Source organism: Columba livia, chromosome 3 (genome assembly GCF_036013475.1).
Source record: "Columba livia isolate bColLiv1 breed racing homer chromosome 3, bColLiv1.pat.W.v2, whole genome shotgun sequence".
Classification (NCBI taxonomy): Eukaryota; Metazoa; Chordata; class Aves; order Columbiformes; family Columbidae; genus Columba; species Columba livia.
This window is the reverse complement of record NC_088604.1, coordinates 114,209,363-114,232,644: the sequence shown is the minus strand read 5'-3', so window position 1 is coordinate 114,232,644 and position 23,282 is coordinate 114,209,363. Positions and strand designations below refer to the sequence as shown.

At 40.5% G+C, this 23,282-nt stretch overlaps 1 protein-coding gene across 2 annotated transcripts in view; it reads left to right on the top strand.

The window, feature by feature from the left end:
• The window catches only part of PCSK2 (proprotein convertase subtilisin/kexin type 2), a 129,609-nt gene that overhangs the window by 66,007 nt on the left and 40,320 nt on the right, over positions 1–23,282 (top strand). For both annotated transcript variants that reach the window (XM_065059275.1, XM_021290991.2), the window contains exons 3-5: positions 9,192–9,305; positions 10,912–11,020; positions 12,106–12,143. In XM_065059275.1, coding sequence (XP_064915347.1) covers positions 9,270–9,305; positions 10,912–11,020; positions 12,106–12,143 — 183 coding nt within the window. In that variant the 5' untranslated portion in view covers positions 9,192–9,269. The remainder of the gene's footprint in view (positions 1–9,191; positions 9,306–10,911; positions 11,021–12,105; positions 12,144–23,282) is intronic.

Genomic DNA, 23,282 nt, shown 5'->3' with positions numbered 1-23,282 from the left:
GCAATTCTGTATCTCATCTTCACTGAGATAGCAGCAGAAATGTGAAGGCGTTAAAAATGGTCAAGAAAGGCTCAGTAATATATCACTACCACTCACGCAAACCTTGAAGTTTAAGTATTGCAGGTTTGAAATATTACAGTAAGCTTAGACTTTTTGGCAGTTGTCACTATATCACTCCGGGCAGGCAGCTTTGTAAAAATAGGCTTTGGTTTTTATTAAAGCTAAATGGGCTTTCTGCAGATGTCATTACCACCTGGCTGGGGAAGCATTGTCGGCGATGGGCGGTGCTGGGGACCCCAGTCCTACCAGAGGCTGCAGGAGCTGCTGCAAGAAGATAATGTGACCACTTGCAATGTTCTGCACAGAGGTGCTCCCTTCCATGGCCACTCCAAGAGATGCCTCTTCAGGAGGTGTTCTCCCCACATTCAAACTGCATCGTTTGCTCACAGAGCAGAAGAAGGGAAAGGAAGGATTGTTTTGGGCAAAGACAGTGCAGAATAGGTTAGAAAAGAGAAAGGATTGTGTTCTGTGGGGCACTCACACGGCTGCAGCCAGGAAGAAGAAAGTGAAAGCCACATGTGCCCTTTCTGAACCCAGGTTTGAGAAAGCCTATATTCTATATGGTGCAGCCAAACTTTTCATCACCGTCACCCCATGAGTCCAGGTTTTGAGGACCCATATCCAGTTTTAAGTAACTGTTTTAATTCAGACTTTCTTAAATGAATTGAAATAAAATTCATTTTCAGCTTGGTTCCTGCACTGCATGTAGGACAACAGCACTTGATGTCAGTCTGCCTTCCCTCCTAGTGCCATGATACCATTTTTATTCTGGGAAGCTGCTCTTCAGCTGAGATTCTGGCAACACTTTTGTATGAAAATTTTGTCACTGCCACTGGATCCAGTGGGGCTCACCTGCTTGTAAGGGCCCTAAATGACAGAGGAAGCTGAAGTAAACTTTTACTCTAAGCCCCAGTGCATGAGAGAGGAACCCACCACTGTTACCATGACTGAACACTGCCTTTGGCTTGGGGCAGCTATATAAAAATACTTGGGGTTTTTTTGACTTAGAAACGGTTTAGAAAAGGAGTCCACACGGACAGCAAAGCAAATCACATAAAGGACGGGACAGCATGCAGTTCTTCAATGAGTATGACATTATGACATACTTTTTTCTTAACGTGGGAAGGGGCTAATCTATCCCAGTAATTCCATGACAGAAAATGCGGAACTTTATTTTTCAAAGCAGATGTTTCAAGGCCAATTATGACGTATAAGATGAAATCTGAGTGGGAAGTAGGCCGTGGAGAATGAAGTGGAAGTATGAAGAGTTGTAGCACAGGTCAGGAGCCACCTTTTAAGTGCAGAAGCACTTTAAAGACCAGGGGCTTTATTTTCAGCACATACTGCAGACTGACTTTAAGGTTTTATCTTGTGCTGACTCATTTTCTCTAAATGACGATGCATACCTACACAGGCATATTGCAAGGCTCTTCCAGTCTGTCCATATGGAGTACACTTGATGTCTGTCAAGCAAATTGGTGTCTTTAGAAAGGAAATACATGACGTTAGAGGTGAAACTGCTACAAATGATGCTTTATGACTGTAAATGTGTTTTGGCATTAGCACAAATACTCACACATTTTAAAGAAGTCTTTTCTGCATCAGGATGAGTCAAGGGTATGCTTCAACAAAGAGAATAACTTTACCTGTCAGTTGAGTCTTCCCATACAAACCAAACTGAACGGATTTTTCTCCAAGTGATGTTTTCTCACAGTCCCCACTTATTTGGGAGACTTGCTTCATGAAATAAATTGCCTTAAAATCAACAGCTAGAGGAATCTTTAGCCCATGAGCCCTCCTGTTCTCTTGGGATGTATCAGATGTTCATGCCTTGTGTAGAAGGAGCAGCCGTACTAACAAAATCTCTAAAAAGAAGGTTATGTAAAGGCGGACTCTGTAGTAGCTCTCTCCTTGTAGTAAGCTATTGTGGAGCAAGAGAAAAGTCCTTTTCTGGAAGACTGCCCAGGAATATAAGAAACAGTCCAAAGTTATAAATGAACAAATGATGACAAAAAAGGCATTATTAAATTAGAAGATTCAGCATCATGTGAGCACCTCTCTTCTTCGTGCTGCGTAGATGTATCCAAAAGCTAGTCTCAATGCCAGAAGCTTTGTGCTCTTAAAGATGAACTGGGCCTGCTTCCCATTTAAACTAAAACCCTTTTATACTACAGAGAGGCTGCAAATATAAACCTAGACCTCCTTTGGGTATCACCTCAAAGGGTGATGGTGGCCTTTGTAATAAATGAAAATCACTCCATGAAAAGACTTTTACTGTCGAGGAAAAAGAAGTTGGTTTGTTGGGTTTTTTTTTTTCAAGCATGATGTTTTAAGAAAATAATATCTGCAGTGCTAGGCAAAGGGATGTAAGAAAGGGGAAAACTGTGACATGTGGCAACTATTTTTGCAGCTAAGAAGGGAGAATCTGCAGTCAATAGTGCCCTACGTGCATGGGGCCCAATTTTCTTTTCTGTCACCAGGCATACTGTTATTTACACTTGCGCTGAGACATCATTATTCTGATTAATTTGGAGAGACTGATTATTTTTGTGGCCCGGTGTAACTAGTGAAACAGCAAAGTGCAAAATTTACCCACAAGCTGCTGATGAAGTGTCCCTGTGGTTTGCAGTCTCCAGATCCAATGGAGAATGTAATGCATGCAGTTATAGCCCACCTCTGGGGAACTTCATTCTTACTGAGATCTTTGATTTTGTAGCTGTAGTGACTGTCCTGCTGTCTTGCAATAAGACATTTTTTTGAAATATAAACTCCTTGGACTTTTCTGTAATGTACCATAAAGTGTAATGCCAGCTTCTCCGTGCAGAACAAGAAGCAGTTTTTCATTCCTTTGGGAACTTGTTAAGATTTCAGAAATGCTCCTGCTCTCTTTTTGGCTTGTCTAAGCAGTGAAAAGAAATGGAAATAAGAACAGTGTTCCTAGAATAGCCAACACCTGTGATAGTAAAGATCTGGATATGGCCCTCACGCCAAACTGGGGAGAGAGCAGAGGTGTGAAGCAGTTTGCTTGTTCTTCAAGCAGTAGGCTGCATGTCGAGTTAACCAAGGATTTTTCTCTGTTTCAGACTTTCCTCTTGAATTCTACCCTAGAGAAAAAAAAAACAAACACCGAGCCTTTTTCAAAGAGGGCATGATCCTATGAAAATTTCTTTTTTAACAAATCAGCGTTTTCCATTGCAGATCGTCCATACTTGGCATTCATTTCACATTGCAGCCTGAACAACTCGCATTTCAAAGCAGAAGCCAGAGGAGCGCTATTGATCCCTGAGTCGAGCAGGCTGAATATGATCTGCAGCCTCCTCTTACACATTGATTCCTTGTCTCTTTACTCACCGCTTCCTGAATGTCACTGAACTGTGAGAAGCCTGCTAAATGGACAAAAATATTGATTTCTTTTCCCCTTCTTTTATTTTTGAAAGCTCCTTATTTACCAAGCGCTGAACTAGTATCAGAAAGATGAAAGGTCATAAAATCAGGCAGAAGCAAGTCAGTTCCTGCATATTTTTTTAAAAAAATGTGAACTTGTTTGAAACATGAGTTCTTTAAATTGTCTTTCAGTCGAAATAGGTTGATTGCCTGAGTGGAACCTTTGAGCTCAGGCTGTTCACCTTTCTATTTTACTGTTGCCTGATGGACGCTGAACTTCTGAGGTAGTTTCCTAAATGTACCTTACAATTTTCAGTGATCTTTGCAGAGAAGTTACTGAGCAGCCCCAACTATGCCAGGTTTTGCTGTGCAAGGCACTCACGGTCAGAGTTTGATGGTTGCAGTATTTTGTCCCCGTCTTTTTCCACCAGGAATGTTGCATTTTTGCAATATCATATCCAGACAGAGGGGAAAGACATTCGAAGACCACAGGCTGGATTCAAGGAAAACTGAGAAGACATCCCAAGAGGGATGACTGGGGACAGTGTGTCAAGAGGTTTTAGTATCTGCTGGTGGTCTGTATTAAGTTAATATTGTTGTGGAAACAAATGGGGCTGGTTAGAGAAAATGAAAAACTGGAACTGGTCCAGAACATGTAACTAAGTGTAATAACCAAAAAAATCAGCAGGTCCTTGATATCTAATGATACTGTTTCAACCAGCACTCACAAGCCCCCTGACATCCCTCATCATTCTTTCTGGGCCTTGAAACAGGCTCAGAAAGTTTGAAATGAAGCAGATGGATCCTGCTTTGTCAAGACGAAAGGCATCCATTTCTGCATTGCTGTGGCTGGATGGAGTCTAACAGCCTCCCCTCCCAGGTTACTGGTTCAGTAGCAGAAATGCCATTTAAATTAATTTAAATTGCCATTTAAAAGTGATTCAGTTTTATTTGGTTTGTGTGACTTCAGTTACAGTTCAAGAAGGTCTATACTTTCTTTTTGCTTGTGAGGAAGGTCAGCATTTTTCTTTTTATTTTGTAGTGGATTACTTTGGGGCTTTAACAAAAATGTAGAAGAATGTGAGACGGGTGCTTCTCTCTGATATCCTCAGAGCTTCTTACCACAGGCAGCTGTTGGACAATACAGGTGAAGAGTGTGTACTCTGCTAATGGGATCAGTATTTCCCTAATAGATATCTCTCTTTTATGTTTTGTGGATGGGCTGGACGGTAAAAATAAAGTACATTTTGTTTACTTATACAGAAATCAGAGGTTGAAGAGACACACTCACTCATTAACTCTGTATAGTGTTTAGGCACAGAGATGTTGTCATTTATGGATAAGCCCTGGAAAAGCTGCTGTGGATATGTGATATCCCATTGTCATTAATTTTTAAAGAGAATTAGGTGTGTGTATAACTGCCTCACTCAAACTTTTCTGCCTCCATCTTTTGTTGCTGTCACGTTCCTTTGGATCTCAGAAATTAATGATAGCAACAGCTAGGACAGCTTTCCCCTGGCTGAAGGTGGTTCCTGTGGCGGTTCCAAACACCTTCATGGGAGACTGATCTTCGATACATTTCATAGGCCCTGTGTCCAACCAGCAGCCTGACTTCTTCAAAAATACAAATTGTCAGTTTACAACTTCTCCCTTCACCTTCAGGAGCAAACCCGTGCTGACCATGAGGCTTTAGAGGAAAAAGAACCACTGCTCCCATTGGTTGATCATCACACTGTTATGTTTTGTTTCTAAAAAAGCCATGCAAGCCATGCCTACTAGATGTCATCATTGAGACTTTCTTTCTGGAATTTGGCCCCAGTTCTTCTGTTCTGAAGTTCTTGGATTCTCGAGGTTGGGGTTGTGTGTACTGTTCCACTTTTGTGCACCCACTGGTATAATTTAGTAAATCTGTCATTTATGCTCAATGTAACAGAGTCATTTAACTGCAGGAGCTCACCAGTACAATTAACCCTGTTCTGTCGAATCGAGGAGCTGATTATCTTGGCATTCAGAGTGCACAGTTCGAGTGCTGTGGTTTCTGGCCCTCCCGGAGCAGTATTGCAGTCAATTGATTATTTTGTTAATTTGTTCTGCAGCAGTATCCTGCTGGTTTATTATCATCCGAGTGACTTTATGTGCCATGCATAAGTACAACTATATTAAAAATCAATACTTGAACCTTTTTTCCTTGTAAGGATCTTATCATCCGTGGGCTACCTTCTTTGATACATGACCTGCATTCTGATTGCAAGACACCTAGTAACTTTTACATTATTTAGTCACATGCTGATAAAGTAGATGCTCAGATTTTGCTCTCACTTAATCCTGTACCCTAATGAAGAAGAAATAAATGAATTAAGTATGAAATAAACAAAAGGCTGTTACTGCTGATAAACAAGGCTAATTTTGAAACAGTAGAATTCATGCTATTTTAGTAAGAAAATCTCATTCCTTCAAAAGGTTCTAATAAGTATCATGCTTCGCAGACTCAGATCATTTAGAGATGCTATTATCAAAAGCCTGAGTCTTACAAAGGCTACTTTTCCTGCTTCAGTTAGAGAAACAAGTATTTAAAAGATGGCATGAGGCTGCCTTGTGCATTGGGTTGAGGGCTGGATTCCAGGTCTGAACTTGCCACCAGTATGTGGGATTATGGTGGTTTTAAGATCAGAATGTTTGCCAATGATTTTCTACCATTGCAGAAGTGAAGATGTTCTCTTTTGTATGTGTTTTCGAAACATAATACCTGCAATGTGGTACTTAATGCATTTACGTTACTGATGCCACAGGGAGGCCTACTCTTCCATAAAAAGAAAACCATAAATAGAAGCAGAATCAGATGTGGTCTCTCTCCTGATCTCAGCTAGATATGAAAGCACAAGTTTCTAGCATTGGAAAACCAGTATTTTTCTAATGCGGATACTCATTTGGCAAGAAGATTCTCCTGAGTCAGCTGTCTGAGCCCTCAACAGGCAGTTCCCCACTCAAGTCATTGGATTTGGATCATCCTTTTCCAATGATAAATTTGTTTGTTGGGGGATTTTTTATGGACTGTAAGGGTGTTATCTGATCTTGGGATAATTGCTTTCTACGCACATTTTCCTGAGGAGAAAAGCAAGTTCTTACCTCATGCTGGCTGAGATTCCTTATACAAGGCAATTTGTAGCTTATGTAATTAGGAAGCTACCCTGGCCTTGCCCAAACCTCGCAATTCATTTTATGACAGAAATGTCTCATCTTTTCTCAATGCAATTATGTGAGTTACCATCATTAGCCAACATAAGGAAAAACCCCTTGTTTCACTATGCCTCAGAATTTCTGAAACTGTTACACCCATGGATTGTAGCATCCTGTACCCTTTTATCTGTGTGAAACATTCAGAAAACAGCCTACAGAGTTGGTTTAGTTCAGAGAAGGTTATACCTCCTTAAGGGCTATATTTCCTTGTCTCAGGAAATTATAATGTAATATCATACAAAAAATTAATTATTGTGAAGATGGAACAAATCAGACAAATTAGATGATCCTGAAGAGGGAAACCAGCCTGTGCTATTTCTGCAAATTGTTGCCCCCCCCGCCCCTTCCTCCAGGTTGTCTTAAAGAAAAGCCAGGGCTCTGCAGCGTTGCTTTTTAATTAGTAGAAATCCTTTTGTACTAAATCCTAATTCCATGCCTTAATGCAGCAGGTCCTGCAGAGCCAGCGAGCCTGCGTGGGAGCACAGGCGCGTGAAATCTTTTTCTCTGGCATCTCCCTGAGTGAGACTTGGCTTCTGTTCATAATGATTTTCTGTGGTGACAGCTCGGGGTTCGCAGTCGCAAGCAGAGAGGCAGGGGTGGTAATGGAGGAAGGCGTAATGACAGGTGATTGCTCTGTTGTCTCCATGGCATCACTGAGCCTTATCTTAGAGGTATCAGTGTGCTTATACCTGCTTATGCTGTACAGATACCTGGCACCACTAAGTAGACTAGTATAGGTCCTACTTAATCACTGTCCTCTTTCCAGCATATTTTGTATTATGTTTTTTCTTTCTTTTCAGCCTGCCCCACTTTTAATGAACTTGCAGAATTAATGGAAGCACATATATAAATGACAGAACCTACCAATTCAAAATAGTATATTTTTGTACCTTTAGTTAAAGAGTTAGCATCCACGCAAGTGCAATTTTAGAAACATTTGATACTGCCTTTTCAGGACACACTGCCCCATCCTGCTCCCTATGGATTGCTATTTGGTTTTTAGGGTTATAATGAAGCAATATAGCTGTGAGGAAAATAGCTTTTAACCCCCATCCGTTAGATTCAAGTTTCATCTCAGCCTTAGGCACCTCACCGAGCCTCTTTAGAGGCTCCAGCTTTAATTAACGGAGACAGAAGGACACATTAAAGAATGACTCAACTGACATAAGCTTTAGCGTTTGGATGACTTTCTCCTTTGTTGCTTTTACCTGATGCTACATGAGTTACTGGTGCAACTCCTGTATATGTCCTCTCAATCAGAAATGCCAAAACCACACATGTAGAAGCAGTTCTCTGCGTTAGTAGAATTATTTAATAACTATGCATTTAAAAAAACCCAAAATGCTTAAGGAAGTGTTATGGGTTTTGCTGCCTTCTTGCTGCACCTCAAGATGTATTTAATTCATGGTTTTAAGCATTTCTCCTTGAACAAGAGGATTAGATTTTGTAAAAATTATTTTTCTTTTTTAAATTAAATGCTGGGACTCATGTCATCTTGGTTCCAGGTGTCAGGCTAAAGAGTACAAGAAGAGCACGCCAAATTGACAGCACTCCTGCAAGGTCTGGGAACATGTTAGCACATACAACAATTACACGTATTCAGTGATCTCCTCTAGGAGTGCTCTTTTAAACGGGTACAAATAAGATTATTATGGTCTGACATTTGTAGTTCCTGTCTCCAAAGTTATTTGTGTGTCTAACCTTTCTTGTTCTCTACCGTACTTAGTTAATTGTTTTTGTGGATTTGCTGTTCATAAAGGAAAGGATCTCTAAAAAACTATGGCTACTTGTGTTCCATCACCAGTATTTTCATATTTTACACTTTAGCCAATCTGATCAGTTTAGTGGCCTTTTTGCCATTTTTTTCTTGCCATTGTATTTATTTATCACTTATTTATTGCAAGGGTAATACCTGAAAGTAGATTGCTCTACAAGATGTGTTTCTGAGATCCTTAGGAGAATGATGAAAGCACGCAATCCCAGGTATTTTTCTCCCAGCTTTCTCTTTGGCAGGAAATGAAATCTGATGCTCTGAAAATGCTCTGAAGAAAAATAGAAGTGTGGTTGAGACCTGCATCCTTGCAGCTTGGAGCAGTGACATATTGGGAATTAATTAAATCATTTTAGCTTTTAATAACAACAGTGGGTTTGGTATCGATGGCTGTAATAAAGTATGGCAAGAAGATCCCTGACACTAATGATATCTATCTTATGCTATGACGCTATGATATCTTTCTATCAGGTGTCTTAAACACGTTCAAGCTGTAGCATCCCTCCCAGATAGGACATTTCTGAGTATGTCTTCGCCATGTAGCCATTGTAGTTGTCCTTGGGCTCTCTGAACTTTCACAAATTTTGACTGAAATCAGCCACAAGTTTAGAAGTTGCAAATAAGTGACACCGACACAAAAATTGTGATTTCGTAATCCTTATCCATCATGAGAACAAGGCTGAAAGAATCTTTGTGGTTAAGAATGTTGAGGTAAAAATGTAATAATTAACCCTTCCAGGTAAAGAAAGCTGTGCAACAAGAAGGCTTCAGTAGATGGAAGCGAGGATACAGGGACATCAATGACATTGACATCAACATGAATGATCCTTTATTTACGAAGCAATGGTACCTGGTAAGTGATAACTAAATAATTGGCACTCAAGCCATTCAGTGCTATTGCAATGTTTTGCAAGAGTTCTTTCCAAATATGTGACAAGAACTTGGGAATGGATCCAAGGCTCTGTCCTGTTGTTTTTAACTGTAGCTCTTTTATGCTGGGAAGACCCAGCACATTTCAAGAGCTGAATTTCATTTCAGTCAACGGAAAGATCCTTAGAAGGCTTGAAAGGGAACTATATTGGTGTCCTGTGGGCATTCCTGGTGTGCTGATGTGACCCCTAAAACTGCCTATGAATCATGTCTTTGAGCTGTTGCCAGGTAAAACATTGTTGTAGAATTACAACAAAAAGTTCTAGCGCATTGGCTAGAAAAAGTCACGGTTTTTCTTTTCTTATGGAAATTTGAATATTAATTGATTTTCTCTTGTCAAAAGCAGAACAGCTGAAAGCTGATGAATGTTGGCTTAAGTGAATGTCAAAAGAAATTAATATTTTGCTAAATTGTTTCATTTTTAACATGTCATATTTTATACGGAGAAGTCTTTAATCATAAAAGAAAAAACAATTTTTTACATAAAAGTAACCAGAATGATATTTTTCTATTTTGGTAAGTTTTAATGTTGCAGCGTATTTAGGATGAAATATTGGTAAATGCAGTACTGCCTTTTTGCTTAAGCATAGTATTTCTTATTCTCTTGACATTTAATCCATTTTTTATGTTTTCTGAACCCATCCAATATGGTTGTTTTGGTTTTTTCTAAGACAAGTTTTCAGGTGAACAAGGGCACATTAGCATGGATGGGACTTCATCCTTGATGAGATGATAAACTAAAGTGTATATTAATTCACTTCTTTCTGGTACTTCAATCAAAATGTCGCAGTGATAAAAATAACAGAATTATTATGAAGCTATACAATTTTTAAATTATAAAGTATACTAAGATGTGTTTTGAGAAGAGTTTGTCTGACACAAAATGGACAATTTTTACAACTGGAACAGCAAAAAACACCTTAATTTTCCCACGGAACTTGAGAAATTTGGGAATGAGGTTGGTGAACATGAGTAATGTCTGAAAATACAAGGGATTGCCTGTCCTGTAGAACCACAGCATCGCACACACACAAGGCTGGAAAGGACCCTTGAAGTTCATGGAGTGAACTTCCCTTCTTAACAAAGGGCTAACTTGGTTGATTCTGGTACTAAACCCCAGTGGTTGTGATTTTCAGTAGATCCCTGCTTGCAAGGAAAAAACATATAGTGCTCATAAAAACAAAAAACCACAATATCCTCTGTAAAATCCATTAGTCTAACTTTTTTTCTGGATTGACCCACCGCTCTGACATGCTTAAGTAAAAAGGTTCTTTTTTGTGTCCAAAAGATTCAGTATTTAACCAAATCTTGTTGACCACAAAGAAGTGAATTTACCCACGGTTTTGTTTTGTTTGTTTTTAGCATATTATTGTAGTAGATACGATTATGTACAAATGCGCACTCTGGAGCAAATGGGATCTATTTTCCATGCCAAAGATACATGCAGAGACATAAAGCAGAATTCAGTGGCTGTAGAAATATGTCTGTCAAGTTAAAAAAGCTATTTTTCTTTTTCACTAATATATTAGATTAACACTGGTCAAGCAGATGGGACTCCTGGACTTGACCTTAATGTAGCTGAAGCATGGGAGCTGGGATACACAGGGAAGGGAGTAACCATAGGAATTATGGACGATGGTAAGTGAAGACTTGAGTGCTAATTTAAAATATTAAAGTTACTTTTTCCATGTAATCAAAGTAAAAAAAAAAAAAAGATGAAAAAGCAGTAATGGATTGCTCGTAGTGGGGAGACTACCAGCCTCTGTAAGGACTTTGAGGTCTTCAGGGAAAATATGTTATAAAGTCTTCAGTAGGGATACTGAAGCATGGATATCCAAACATTAAAAGTAGTTTGCAATTATCACTCAGGTATCTTCCAGGGCACACCATAATGGCCATTAAGCTAAAGGAAAGACTCCCCTTGACTTCTGTAGGCGCTGACTGGGGGATGTAATTGCTGTGCAAAAAGTACTTAAGAAAATGATTTCTGAGTTATGTTATTCTCAAAGTCATACTTGACAGCTGAAATAATTAAACACTTTCATGCTGAATGTCCATAAAGACCTGCATATTAAAATATTGCTAATTTGAGGCTAAGTTCAGGGAAGATGAAGATAAAAGGTACAGTTGAAGTCAGAGCTGTTATACCCACGGGTTCCTTGCTGAAGTACAGGAATTCTATGCAGTCTCTCAATGCTTTTCTTTGGGCTAAATTTCTAATGTTGCCCTTTTATGCTGACTGAATAATATTGAAACTAAATAAGATATCTGGATCCGCATATGAGGTCTGTCCTCACTTCTGTTCCTCATCTGCTTACTCCTAAGACAAGGGTTTTGTGGAAGTAAGAAAGCAGCCTCAGACATCTGTATATTGATTTCACTGATCCCACAGAGGCAGAACTTCGCTTTCAGAATAGTTAGGCATGACTGTGATGGGCATGACAACAAACTATTTGAACTTCACATCAAATAAAGCTATTCGCCTGTCAGATACAGCTTTTAGACATGGAGGTGATTTGGCTTATATTCACTTCTAGTAACTCTGGAAGAGAGCACCCAAATAACATGGTTCTTCATTGAAACTTTTGTTGCTCATCTGCCATTTGCAGCATCATAATAATTTTCCTGTGGTTGCAAAGGAATCTTGTTTTGTTCTGTGATCATTAGAAAATCTTTTGAAACTTGTAACCTTTGGCTTCTGTTCTGTCATTATGTTATTGCAGGAATTGACTATCTACATCCTGACCTTGCATCAAACTATGTAAGTACATGCTGACTTTTTCTGTAAAATGTGAGTTTTCTTATTGTTATAGTCTCTCTGCTACAATAGATAGAGTTTTAAACTAGATTGTAAGGCGGAATGGGGCAGCACCAGGCTAGTCAGCGATGAGCAAGAGGATGGCACGCCAAAGCTCAAGGAGCTGTGTGTGATAGTGATATTCTTCAGACTGCGCCACGAAGTGATGGACACAATGAACCACACTTGAAGTGCTTCTACATTAATGCAGGTAGCATGAGGGAAAAGCAAGATGAACTAGAAGCTTTGGCCCAGTCCCAGGGATATGGTAACATTTGCATAAGTGAAACCCAGTGTGATGAGCTCAAAGGGTTCTAGTAAATGGGGTTATGTCAGGCTGGTGACCAGTCACTGGTGGAGTTCCACAGGGATCCATCTTAGGGCCAGTACTCTTTAATATCTTCATAAATTACTTAGACACAGGACTTGATGGAATACTAAGCAGGTTTGCCCATGACACAATTGGGTGTAGCTGTTGACACTCTTGATGGCAGAGGCGCCCTGCAGAGGGATCTGGAAAAACTTGAGAACTGGGCCATCACCAACCATATGAAGTTCAAGAAAAGCAAGTGCCAGATTTTGCACCTGGGCCACGGCAACCCTGGCTGTACATGCAGACTGGGGAACGAGATGCTGGAAAGCAGCTCCACGGAGAGGGATCTGGGGGTTCTGGTCGTCGGCAAGTTCAGCGTTAGCCAACAGTGTGTCCTGGCAGCCAAGAGGGCAACCATGTCCTGGGTGCATCAAGCACAGCATGGCCAGCTGGGCAGGGAGGGGATTGTCCCGCTCAGCTCTGCACTGGTGCGGCCTCACCTGGAGCACTGTGTGCAGGTCTGGGCACCACAGGATAAAAGGGATATGAAGCTACTGGAGAGTGTCCAGAGGAGGCCATGAAGTTGGTGAAGGTTTTAGAGGGGAAGCTAGGGGAAGCTGTATGAGGAGCAGCTTGATTTGTTCAGCTTGAAGGAGACTGAGGGGGGACCTCATGGTGGCTACAGCTTCCTCACAAGGGGAAGAGGGAAGGGTAGGAGCCAATCGCTTCTCTCTGGTGAGCAACGACACAACCTGAGGGAATGGCAGGAAGATGTGCCAGGGGAAGTTCAGGTTGGACATTAGGAAAAGGTTCTTCACCCAGAGGGTGCTGGAGCACTGGGACAGGCTCCCCAGGGAGGTGTCAGAGCCCCAAGCCTCACAGTGTTCAAGAAGCAGTTGGACAACACTCTCAGACACATGGTGTGAACTGTGGGGTTGTCATATGCATGGACAGGAGTTGGACTCGATGATCCTTGGGGTTCCCTTCCAACTCAGGATATTCTATGATTCTAATATTTAAAATAATGAGTGGAATTCAGTACAGCTGAACTGCTGATCTTACAGATGATACATTTCACATTGGAAGAACCAGACTGAAAATGGGACTGCCTGTGCGAGGAATGGAAAGGTGACAGGGTTCTTTGTGAAGGAGTGACAGTGCTGCCTCACATTAAATAAGCTGCAGTTTGCAATATTGGATTTAGGACAAAAATGTGTAACCTGGGAATTGGCTCTAAATCCTGCTATTAAGATGCAGAATGCACCTGTCACTCGGAGGGCCATGGAGCTGTGGGCTGTGGCAAGACACATATTAGCCTTTGAAACCTCCAGGAACAGCTTAATTCCTTGATAACAGGTGATTTGATCCAGTGCTTCAAAGCATGTGCAGGTCAGATTGTGTATTCTCACTGCACGCTGTGATGATTGATTGTTCTTCAAACCTGCTTCAGGCTTCAGACTTTCAGACTAGAGGATTTTTTATCTTTCCTAATTTTTCCAGGTGCTCCCCAACACCCCATTGGCACTATCACTCCTATTTCCAAGCGCCTACAAGGGGTCCCAGCACCAAGGGCTGTAGGTTGCCTTTGTGGGATGCTGCTCTCACATCCTGCTTGTGGCAGCCCATCGGGTAATGGGTGTCAAGAAGCTCTGGCTCCTTCCTGGGGGGTTTGCAGGGTCTCTGCTTTAGGTCTTGCTATTCTCCTGCAGTCAGTGGCTTCCCGAGGGAAGCCCAGGCTTCTTCAGCTGAGCAATGTGGTTTAGTTTGAAATTGCAATGAAGTGAAAAGAACAAGTGGAAATGTTGATAAAAGCATGAGATGAGAAAGAGCAAGACAATTATTTTTACATATTTTCAGTTTTGAAAATATTAACATACAGGATGAAAACCTATTTGTTGTAGCAAGTAGCAAAACACCTCTGGTAGAGAATAAATTCAAAGTCAAAGGGGTTGACTTTGGGTGAGGAATTTGGGAAGTAGCTGACCAGAGAGGTAAAGTGCAGGATAGCCAGTTTCACTCCTTATTAACTGGCTTAATAAATTGATAGCGGATTATTAAACCCTGTGCCCTAGCTGCAAAGCTTTCAACCAAGAGTAATAATGCAGAAGGATCTTTCCAGAAACAAAGATAGGCCTTTTTCTTTGCAGGAACTGTGCTTTTGGTATAGGTTTTATCATATGATCTGGGAACAACACATGCTCTTTACTCACTTTTCAGCAGCAGGTGTGGACGAAGTATGTGGGAATATTCTGGTTCTAAACCCCATGTTTCAAATAAACAAAAACTCTGTACAACACATCTGATAAAATGTCAAATAGGAACATTTCTGTTGTTAACAGTGGACCTAGGATCATGCACAGAAACCAGAAACAGATTTCTCAGTAATACAGTGTTTTCTCTTTTTATTCTAAAAATATTTTCTGTTTGATGGACAAATATTTGTCAGGCTTGGCAGAAATGTATTTGGTTTAGACTGGCAACAGTATGTATTCTGGAAATTAATGGAAAATGACAGAGAATGACAATGCACAGATACGATGCTAGAAATCAGAAAATAGTGGAGCTGGATAGAACTCCTAGAGTTAAAAAAGGAAATATTGGGATGAGAATTGGAGAAGAAAAGCTGTCTGGGCATGGGGACAACAAACCTTTAATGGCAGTCATGTTTGTGAGGAGACTGATCTTGAGATGACAATCTTGGGAAAGTTTGTGTAGGAATGAGTTTGTCCAAGCAAGGAGCAGTAGTGGAGCAATGATGAGGCTGCGGAGGGACAAAAGAAGATTGTCTGGCCAATGCAAAATGCAGAATTAGGCCTGGCTTGTGCAGGGCAGATCAATAGCCAGACACAGGGGAGATTAGACTGAGGAACGAGTGGCTGGTAAGACAGTCATTAAAGGAGCAGCAGAAGCCCCATCTGAAAGATCACAGTCTTAAAGGAGATACCACCCCAATGCTTTTAATAAGTAAATACAGAAATATGAGCTATCACATGAAATCTGTGATTCTAGGCTGTCACAGCACTCGGGAAAAAAACCCAATCAAACATAAAGTATACATAGTTCATCTTTTTCCCCTAAGATTCACTTTTAATTCCATGCTGGAATATACCAGAGGACACAGGGAGGAAACATGCTGACAGATAAGCATCCTATATGCAAGGTAACCAGCAAAAGGTGCTGGCACCTGCTTGTGCAGAGCTGGCTGTGGTTGCTGTGTCTGAGAGGCGGCTGGCTGAAGGGCAAGGGCAACTCGTGCTCCTGCTGCTCAAATCTGCCATCTCCTCCCTCGCCTGGGCGGTTGCAGAGCTCGGTTCAGCTGCACTTGGCCCCTCCTGCTCTCACCGCAAAGCTGCGACAGCTGCCGTGAGTCCTTGGAGATCTTGATCTGACAGCATCTGCTGTGTCTCAGAGACCACAGGGGCCTTTTTTCCCAATAGGTAGTAATTTGGGCATGAACTAAAGACAAAGACTTAAATTCAGCTGAAGGAACATCAGTCGAGATGTAAAAATGCGATGAAATGAGTCTTAAGGAATGAGTTGTTAACTCGCTTCGGGCTGACATAGCAATTGCGGTCACCTTTGTACTGTTCCTATACCACACGTTTGGCGTTCCACGACATTTGCACTTTCGGGTAGGTTTCTCTTAAGTTAGACTGGTTATTGTTAGGAAATTAAAAGCCTACACCTCATTTTTCTCAAGTCTGCAAATATCTATGTACACTGGCAATGTCGGTGCATCTTGCTTGGAAAATGGGGAGCAATTAGAAGGCCTCCCAGAGGTGGTGTTTTTGGCACTTGAGCATTTCCAAGTATAAAAACTTGGCCTTGGTTACTCAGTTTAATTTGGCTTTTATGTTTTTGACTTGCTGGTTTTCTCACTTGAACAGTTTAATTGGGGTTAGCACTTAGACAAAATGGAGAGTCAGGGAAAAGAAAGAGCTTTTTAAAGAAAAAAAAATTGTATTGTCTCCTAAAAATTGCTGAACTATGACCTGTCATATGGAGTGCACTTCTATCCATATTTTTCTTTGCAGTTTCTGAGCTTCACTGCTTAAATCATCCATTTCTCTTTTTAAGGCACTTTATATACATGGAAAGGAGTATGCGTGCTCCCAGCTTGCTGTGCAGTACAGCTACTTGCTTTTCTGCAACTGGGGGGTTATGGCAAAGCTGGAATTTTCCATTCTGCACCGTCAATGCAGAGGGACTCGTTGTCAAATGATCGATATTTTCTTCTGAGCCTTGGAAACCCTGCAGAGGTTCAGCCTCAGGAAATTGTTTTTTTTCCCCACAAAGAGAACTCTTCATTATGAACTGATGATTAAAAAGCTGAAGCCTAACGTACTCCGTGGTTTTCTTTCAACTCAGACTGTACATACAAAGCCAGCAATTTTCAGTGCTGACTTCTCCAAGATACAGCATCTGAGTGAGAAAGAGGAGTGAAGTAACAAGGGCTGCATATTAGACATACCTAATAAAAGAGGAGAACAGCAGCTGTGGGGGGTGTACATTACAAATTTTAGCAGATTGTTTTAAAGAAAAAACTAAGAGAGCAAATGGAGCTTTGTTTTGCCATGAACAAAAACATAAGCTGATCTCTCTCGTATCAGTTTGTATTGCAGGACTTTTGTACTTGGCCGGTGTCTGCTGGTGAAGGTCAATGTAGCTGCATTATCCCACTTATAGCAGCAGGGAGCTGATCATCTCACGTAAGTGGGTTTGCCCATGATTAGCAGTAGTGAGAAAAATCAGGATCCCACCAAGAGACTTGGGCCAGGAGTAAAAACTGTTGGTTTCAGTGTCTGAACTCTGCCTGAAGCAGAAAGGTGGGGAGGGTGAAAGAACAAGACAAACACTTAATGTAGGAAAACTGGAGGGGACTGTCTGAATAGGTAACTTTTTTACAAAGTACTGATACCTGTACAATGAGAACCATGCAGAACTTTTTAGTAATATTAATAGATAGTAATGTAACATATTCAGATGAGAAAATATTTTGGAATTTGTGTAATTACACAGATGTAACGTGCACAAACAAACATGCATTCCTCCTAGCAGCACTTCATTGCTGTCCTTCCCCTAACTTTTCTTCTCTGTAATGTGTCTTTATGATACAACCTTATGTTCCATCTTCCAAGGTCCTTAGCAGCTCTCAGTCGAGCTGTATGCGAGGAAGGATTTGCTGAGCAAAAATCCCATATGGAAGGGAAGGAATGAGGGAAGACTTTCTGGAGTTACCCTAGTGTTAATTGAAGTTTTCTGTCATCTGTCATTTCTTATTCAAATGTGAACAGCATGTAGTCTTACCTGTCTTCTCTTTCAAGTTTTGGCATCATCTTGAAACACGAAGCAGTCTCTCCCTCACAACTTTTAGTAACTTGTCACCAGTTAATGTGATAACAGCTCCACCCGCCTTGCTGGAGCATATTTTTGGAATAATTATCTTATCACATAAGCAGCGAAGCAGGGAAATGTTCTACTTCTGTTACAAACTGCAATTTCCATTGTTGGCTAGAGAAACAAAACCATCATTGAATAATCTTTAGAGCCACAAAAGAAATAAGAAATAGTACAGGCAATAAATTATACACTGCAACATGTGCAGTGAAGCTTAGCAACAGCATAAAGGATCTTCTTCCTTTTATAAAGTTTGTGTTTCCTTCATTAATCTGAATTTCTGAATATGTCTTGGCCTCCTTCCATGCTACCAAAAAGGCCTGAAAATTGTTCTGAAGGTGGAGAGCCTGATCTTAATGATTTATTAGTATAAATCATCAGTATCTCCACTAAAATCACTGGGGCTTAACTGCAGGGTTTTTAAGTTGACAGAGCTCCATTGACATCTATTGAACCATGCTCCAGGGTGTTTCAGAAGGGTGGACCCTGTTTCAAAGGGATAGTGATTTCACATTGGGTCTGTCTTTTTGAAACACCCTCTACTTTGACCCTGACGATCTGCCCCACTAGAATCCCAGCTGAGGTAATTGCCCAAGTCAAATAGAGTTCAGCTGTAACTGGTGGCCCTTCCAAGACAGAAATTGGTTGGAAACCCTCTGAAGACCTTGAAAAGCTCCCAGGGTCTTTGCACTGTCATTAATATCGGCCCAGGGGATCCACAGGGAGTGTAAAGCTAAACCATAACAGAGTCGGGCTCATCCTTGCCTGGCGTCAGCAAATGATTTCAGCTCACTTTATGAGATCTGGTTCTGATGGCGTGATTTTTGAGGAGACTGCGACAGCTACACTGCCATTTTCTACTGCATTTCAAAGGGTTAATGAGCACATGCACTAGACATTGAATGTCAATAAAAGCTTTAGTGCTATAACATCAAAAGTATTTTGTGGGCAAACTCTGCGTGCTGGCCATTGATGCTAGTACCTGTTTTTAATTGCGATATTGAAATAACACAGATTAAAAACAAGGGATGAAATAAACTGATTCAGATGTTTCCACACTAATTGGATTTTAGATTATTTGGTTTGGGGTTGTTTTGGTGTTGGATTTTTTGCTAATAGGTTTTCTAATATAAACACTAGCATAACAATTAAAAATTATCAACCAAAGCCTGGGATAAATTCACAAACATCCTTCTGCTAACACTGAAAATCTGGTAAGCACACTGTTTGATGGATGCTGTTGAAGTAGATTGTGGCAGAAATTTCATCAAGAAATTGTTGAGACAAAATGAAACCTCTTTTTTGCCAGGATAGAAGGATGGATTGGGTGTTTAAATGCCAGGCTGACTGATGCCTTAGCAACCGGAACTGATGGCCTTCTCCTGGGCTGTTTATGCTGCTCAGATGGCTTCTGGCAGCTAGGAGGCTGGTTTTAGCATTTAGAAGATGATCATTCAAGACATGCAAGACAATGAAGTTTCACTGGCATAAATTAGAAGTTACTGGGAAGAGAATGAAGTTATCTGTCTGAGACTTGGCTATTTTTTTCTGTCATTCTGTGCAGGATCAGCTTCTGGGCTCATCTCTCTGTTATATGCAATCTGTTTTTTTCTCTGAACATAGGAAAGGCTGAAAAAGAGATGATGCCGTCTCTGATAAGATTAACCAGGCAAATGAGGTTCTCTCTGTACTTGGAGGGCTGCGCTGGCTTCACCATACAGAAAATGCTTCACATCTTATAAAACATATTGGGATCCTGCAAACAGTCTTCTCCTCCTCCCCTGCTCCTGCCAGTAACTGGTTTTGCATGTACTTGTTGCAGGGGAGCTCGTGTGCTCCAGTTTAGATCAGATTATTGTATAGCTCCTCTGCCTTATAGTGACTTAATATGAGCACTGCTAACAGGAGAGAGAGGCCATGGTGCTATGTAAAGGACATGTTTTGTAATCATAGGTGTTATCACAGCTTTCTAGCTTTCAACTCAATTAAAGAGATGGAAAAACAAAAAGAATTTGAAGGCTGTTTCTCCTCTGGATCACTTCAGGTGGCCCAAGTGTGTAGGAAGAGGCTTTTTCTTTCAAAGAAGGCTGCAACTAGTGAAGGAGGTATGATTACCTTAAGCAGATGTGATTTGTCTCACATACAGAGCTGTGTTTGCACATGAACACTGTATTTCTCCCACTGAAGGATGATAACTGCTTTGTTAAACCTATTATGAGAGATCTGGGCCCTGAATGCTCAGCAAGTTCTGGGCCTTGCTGCTCAGCACCATCTATACAGCTGGAGCTGACACTGGTATTGGCCTCTTCAGGGGGATGCACTGATTTATACTGGCTATAAAATATCCTCAGAGTACAGTTCCTTTAGAATCAGAAAGATACGTATTGTAGTTACATTTGCCTGAGATTGTTTTCAGAGCAATGAATGCTGCAAAAGGTTGCCAGCTTTATTCTACATTAGACCCACCTGAAAGGAAAAATCTTCGAGTTAAATGCACTCCTGATGTGCAAACAACGTGAGATAGTGCCAAAGACACTTGCTGTGCAAGCTTAAGACCACACGTTGTCCACAGCATTTATTTTTCTCTATAATCAATGTACTTAATTAATCAGCTGCACACTGAGAAAGTGCAAGGTGGCTAATCGCTTTAATCATTAAGCGGTGGTATTAATTTTCACTTAAGGCATCATCCGTGGAAAGTAAATTAAGATTGTTGAAATGAGAAATGCACGGGGTGGAAGAGAGCAGATAAGGACGTATCTGCATCAGTTCTACATGGTGCATTGGAAATTGGCTTGTGCCTCTCCCCAGGGCATCTCCAAGTGAGTTTTTGGAAATATTTTCTTCTTCTATTTGGACAAGAAAAGTCGAGAAACGTTATTAGAAGGGATCTGGTATTGCTTTGTATTGGTGTTTTATTACCTCCCTTCCTGCAGACCAATTAGCTTTTGGAATTGGCCAGAAATCTTCCATTAGAACAATATTTTGCTAGAAAATATGAGTGTTTTAGAAAATCAAAGTGTCTATGGGAAGATAAAAGCAAAATATTTTTATTTTTGATCAGTTCAACCTCATTTTAAATATTTGGCTTCTAGAACACACTGAATTAAAATAGCAGCAACAAAATCCCACTCTGGTGCATGGTCCACTTGGGAGAGCAGGGTCAGATACTCGGTCCCCTGGAGGCAGCACACCATCTAATTTTAAAGCCAGTTTCAACAAAATCAAATAAAGAGCTTCTGTTTCCTAAAAGCCAAAATGCCACATTTTGGATTGTAAAAGGCAAAATCATTTTTGAGTATTTTTCTATTTGGAAGATTATTTATTTTTTCTGTTTTTCAAAGATGAGTTATTTTAACTCCTCGTGCTGTTTAAGACACTAAGCAGTGTTGACGTCCCTGAATATCCATCAGCATTGAAATGGAAGTTAACTATGAAATACATGCTGTAGTTACATTTTGGCTACCCAGGGTGTCCCCAGGGAAGCCTGAATTAGATGGTGCGTGTGGGGAACATTAGTCCCTCACAAAGCCTCATCAAAATTTGACAGGTGTTAGGGAGATACTTTCAGTCCTGCCAATGATTTTGGCAAGGAGAGTCTCAAACCCACTGTTAACTAGTGAGTATGCAACTGGTTTTAAAAGGAGTTTCAGCCAAGCCTTTGAATAAGCTAGACTTGCAGAAGAGGAGAGCAGGGAGGCACAAGGAGTTCGCTTTCTTCTGCAAAACCATAATAGCATAAATACAGTAGGTAAAGATGCAAATGATCTCCAGTGCTTTAAACACCTCTCCTTCACTATGCCTGTAAATTAATTTGGTTCATTTGAAGTTAATTCCGTTTTTTCTGTCCTCGCATTTCATCTTCACATGGGTGTTTACTTTGCATGGTTTGATTTTAGTTGTATGCATCTGTATTCTTCATATTAATATTTTACTTCTCAGTAGCTATGTAGGTGGTTAAGGTATTTTTAAACGCCTGCCCTATTTCAGATTGCTTTGATTTAAATATAATGGTCTTCATTTCTGTTGCGTTCCCAACAGAAGCAATAAGCATAATGAACATCTTTTACAGGGGAACTGAATAGCAGTGCACAATGTCTAATAAAATGTTGGGCTCATTGAAATCACTGGTATTTTTACCATTAAGTTCAGAGCAATGAGAAATTTGGCAGATCATATAAATAACAGGTTTATAATGTTTGTTCTACTGTGTATTCCTTTTATTTTAATCACCACATTAACAGGTATAGGCTTCATAGCTTCAACTGAGCAAATGAGCTGTGGAAACATGACTGCCTGGGATAACATGGAATCACAGAACCATGTTGGTTACATGTTTTACTGTAGAGAGGAACTTGTATTTGATGAAACTTTGGCCACTTCCAGTGTTGTGGAGCTGTTTGGTGAAAGTTAAATAGATACGGTAGCGAATACCTCAGTCACACGTTCCCTGTGCCGTCCTTAATCATAAGCCTTGAAGTAGATTGGGGATTGTTGGAAATGTTCTGCAGACAGGTTGTGGTCTGGATTTTATGAAAGGAGGTGATTCTCTCTTCGAATACGTACCAAGAAGAGCACAAAGGATGCGCCATGTTCAGGGAGTTAATAATTTCAATGCTAGCACATGTTCTTTAGAATCCTTGTGGGAAACTGAATCACTTTATTTCAGTGGTGCTTAACTCAGCTGCAGAATTAGTGAACAGCGATACCATGTCTGATGGAGGGAATGGTGAATCTTTCTGTCAGCTCAAGATGTCTAGGACATTTCTTAAATTTACGTATCCAGTAAATTGCTGTGAAAATATGAGCTGTGATCAAAGATACTAATCTTTAAGAGAAGAACATGGAATGATCATGTGCTATTTAAAATCATAAACAGCTGCAAAATATAGGATGTGTGGGTTTACATGAGAATGTCTGTTCTGAAGGTCCCACTTTCTCTCCCTGAAATTTTGGGTTTAGTTGTCCATTGTTTTTGCTGATTCCAGATGGAGTAAGTGATGCAAACTTTTTAATTAATGCAAAAGCACATAAATTGGTCCATTAAAATCCCTGAGAACACAGCATGTCTTGACATATATTAGTCACATTGTTAATACTCCTCTGGGATGCTCTCACACTATGCTAATGAGGTCAGCATGCGACTGGAATAAAAGAGCATAGATCTTCAAGATCTTTTAACTCTGAGGCCTGTAAATCAACCTGTGTTTGCTTTTTGTGACAAAAGAAATGTAGATAATAGATGGCATTATGTTTTTTGACTCTCTTCTCTGCAATGTTCACCTCCTTTTGATTCACCTACAGTATCACTTTCATGTGTCCATTCATCATCTTCCATATTTGTGCAACTTAGGTGAAACGCATGTTTAGCAGTTGTTAATGTTCTCTTGTCA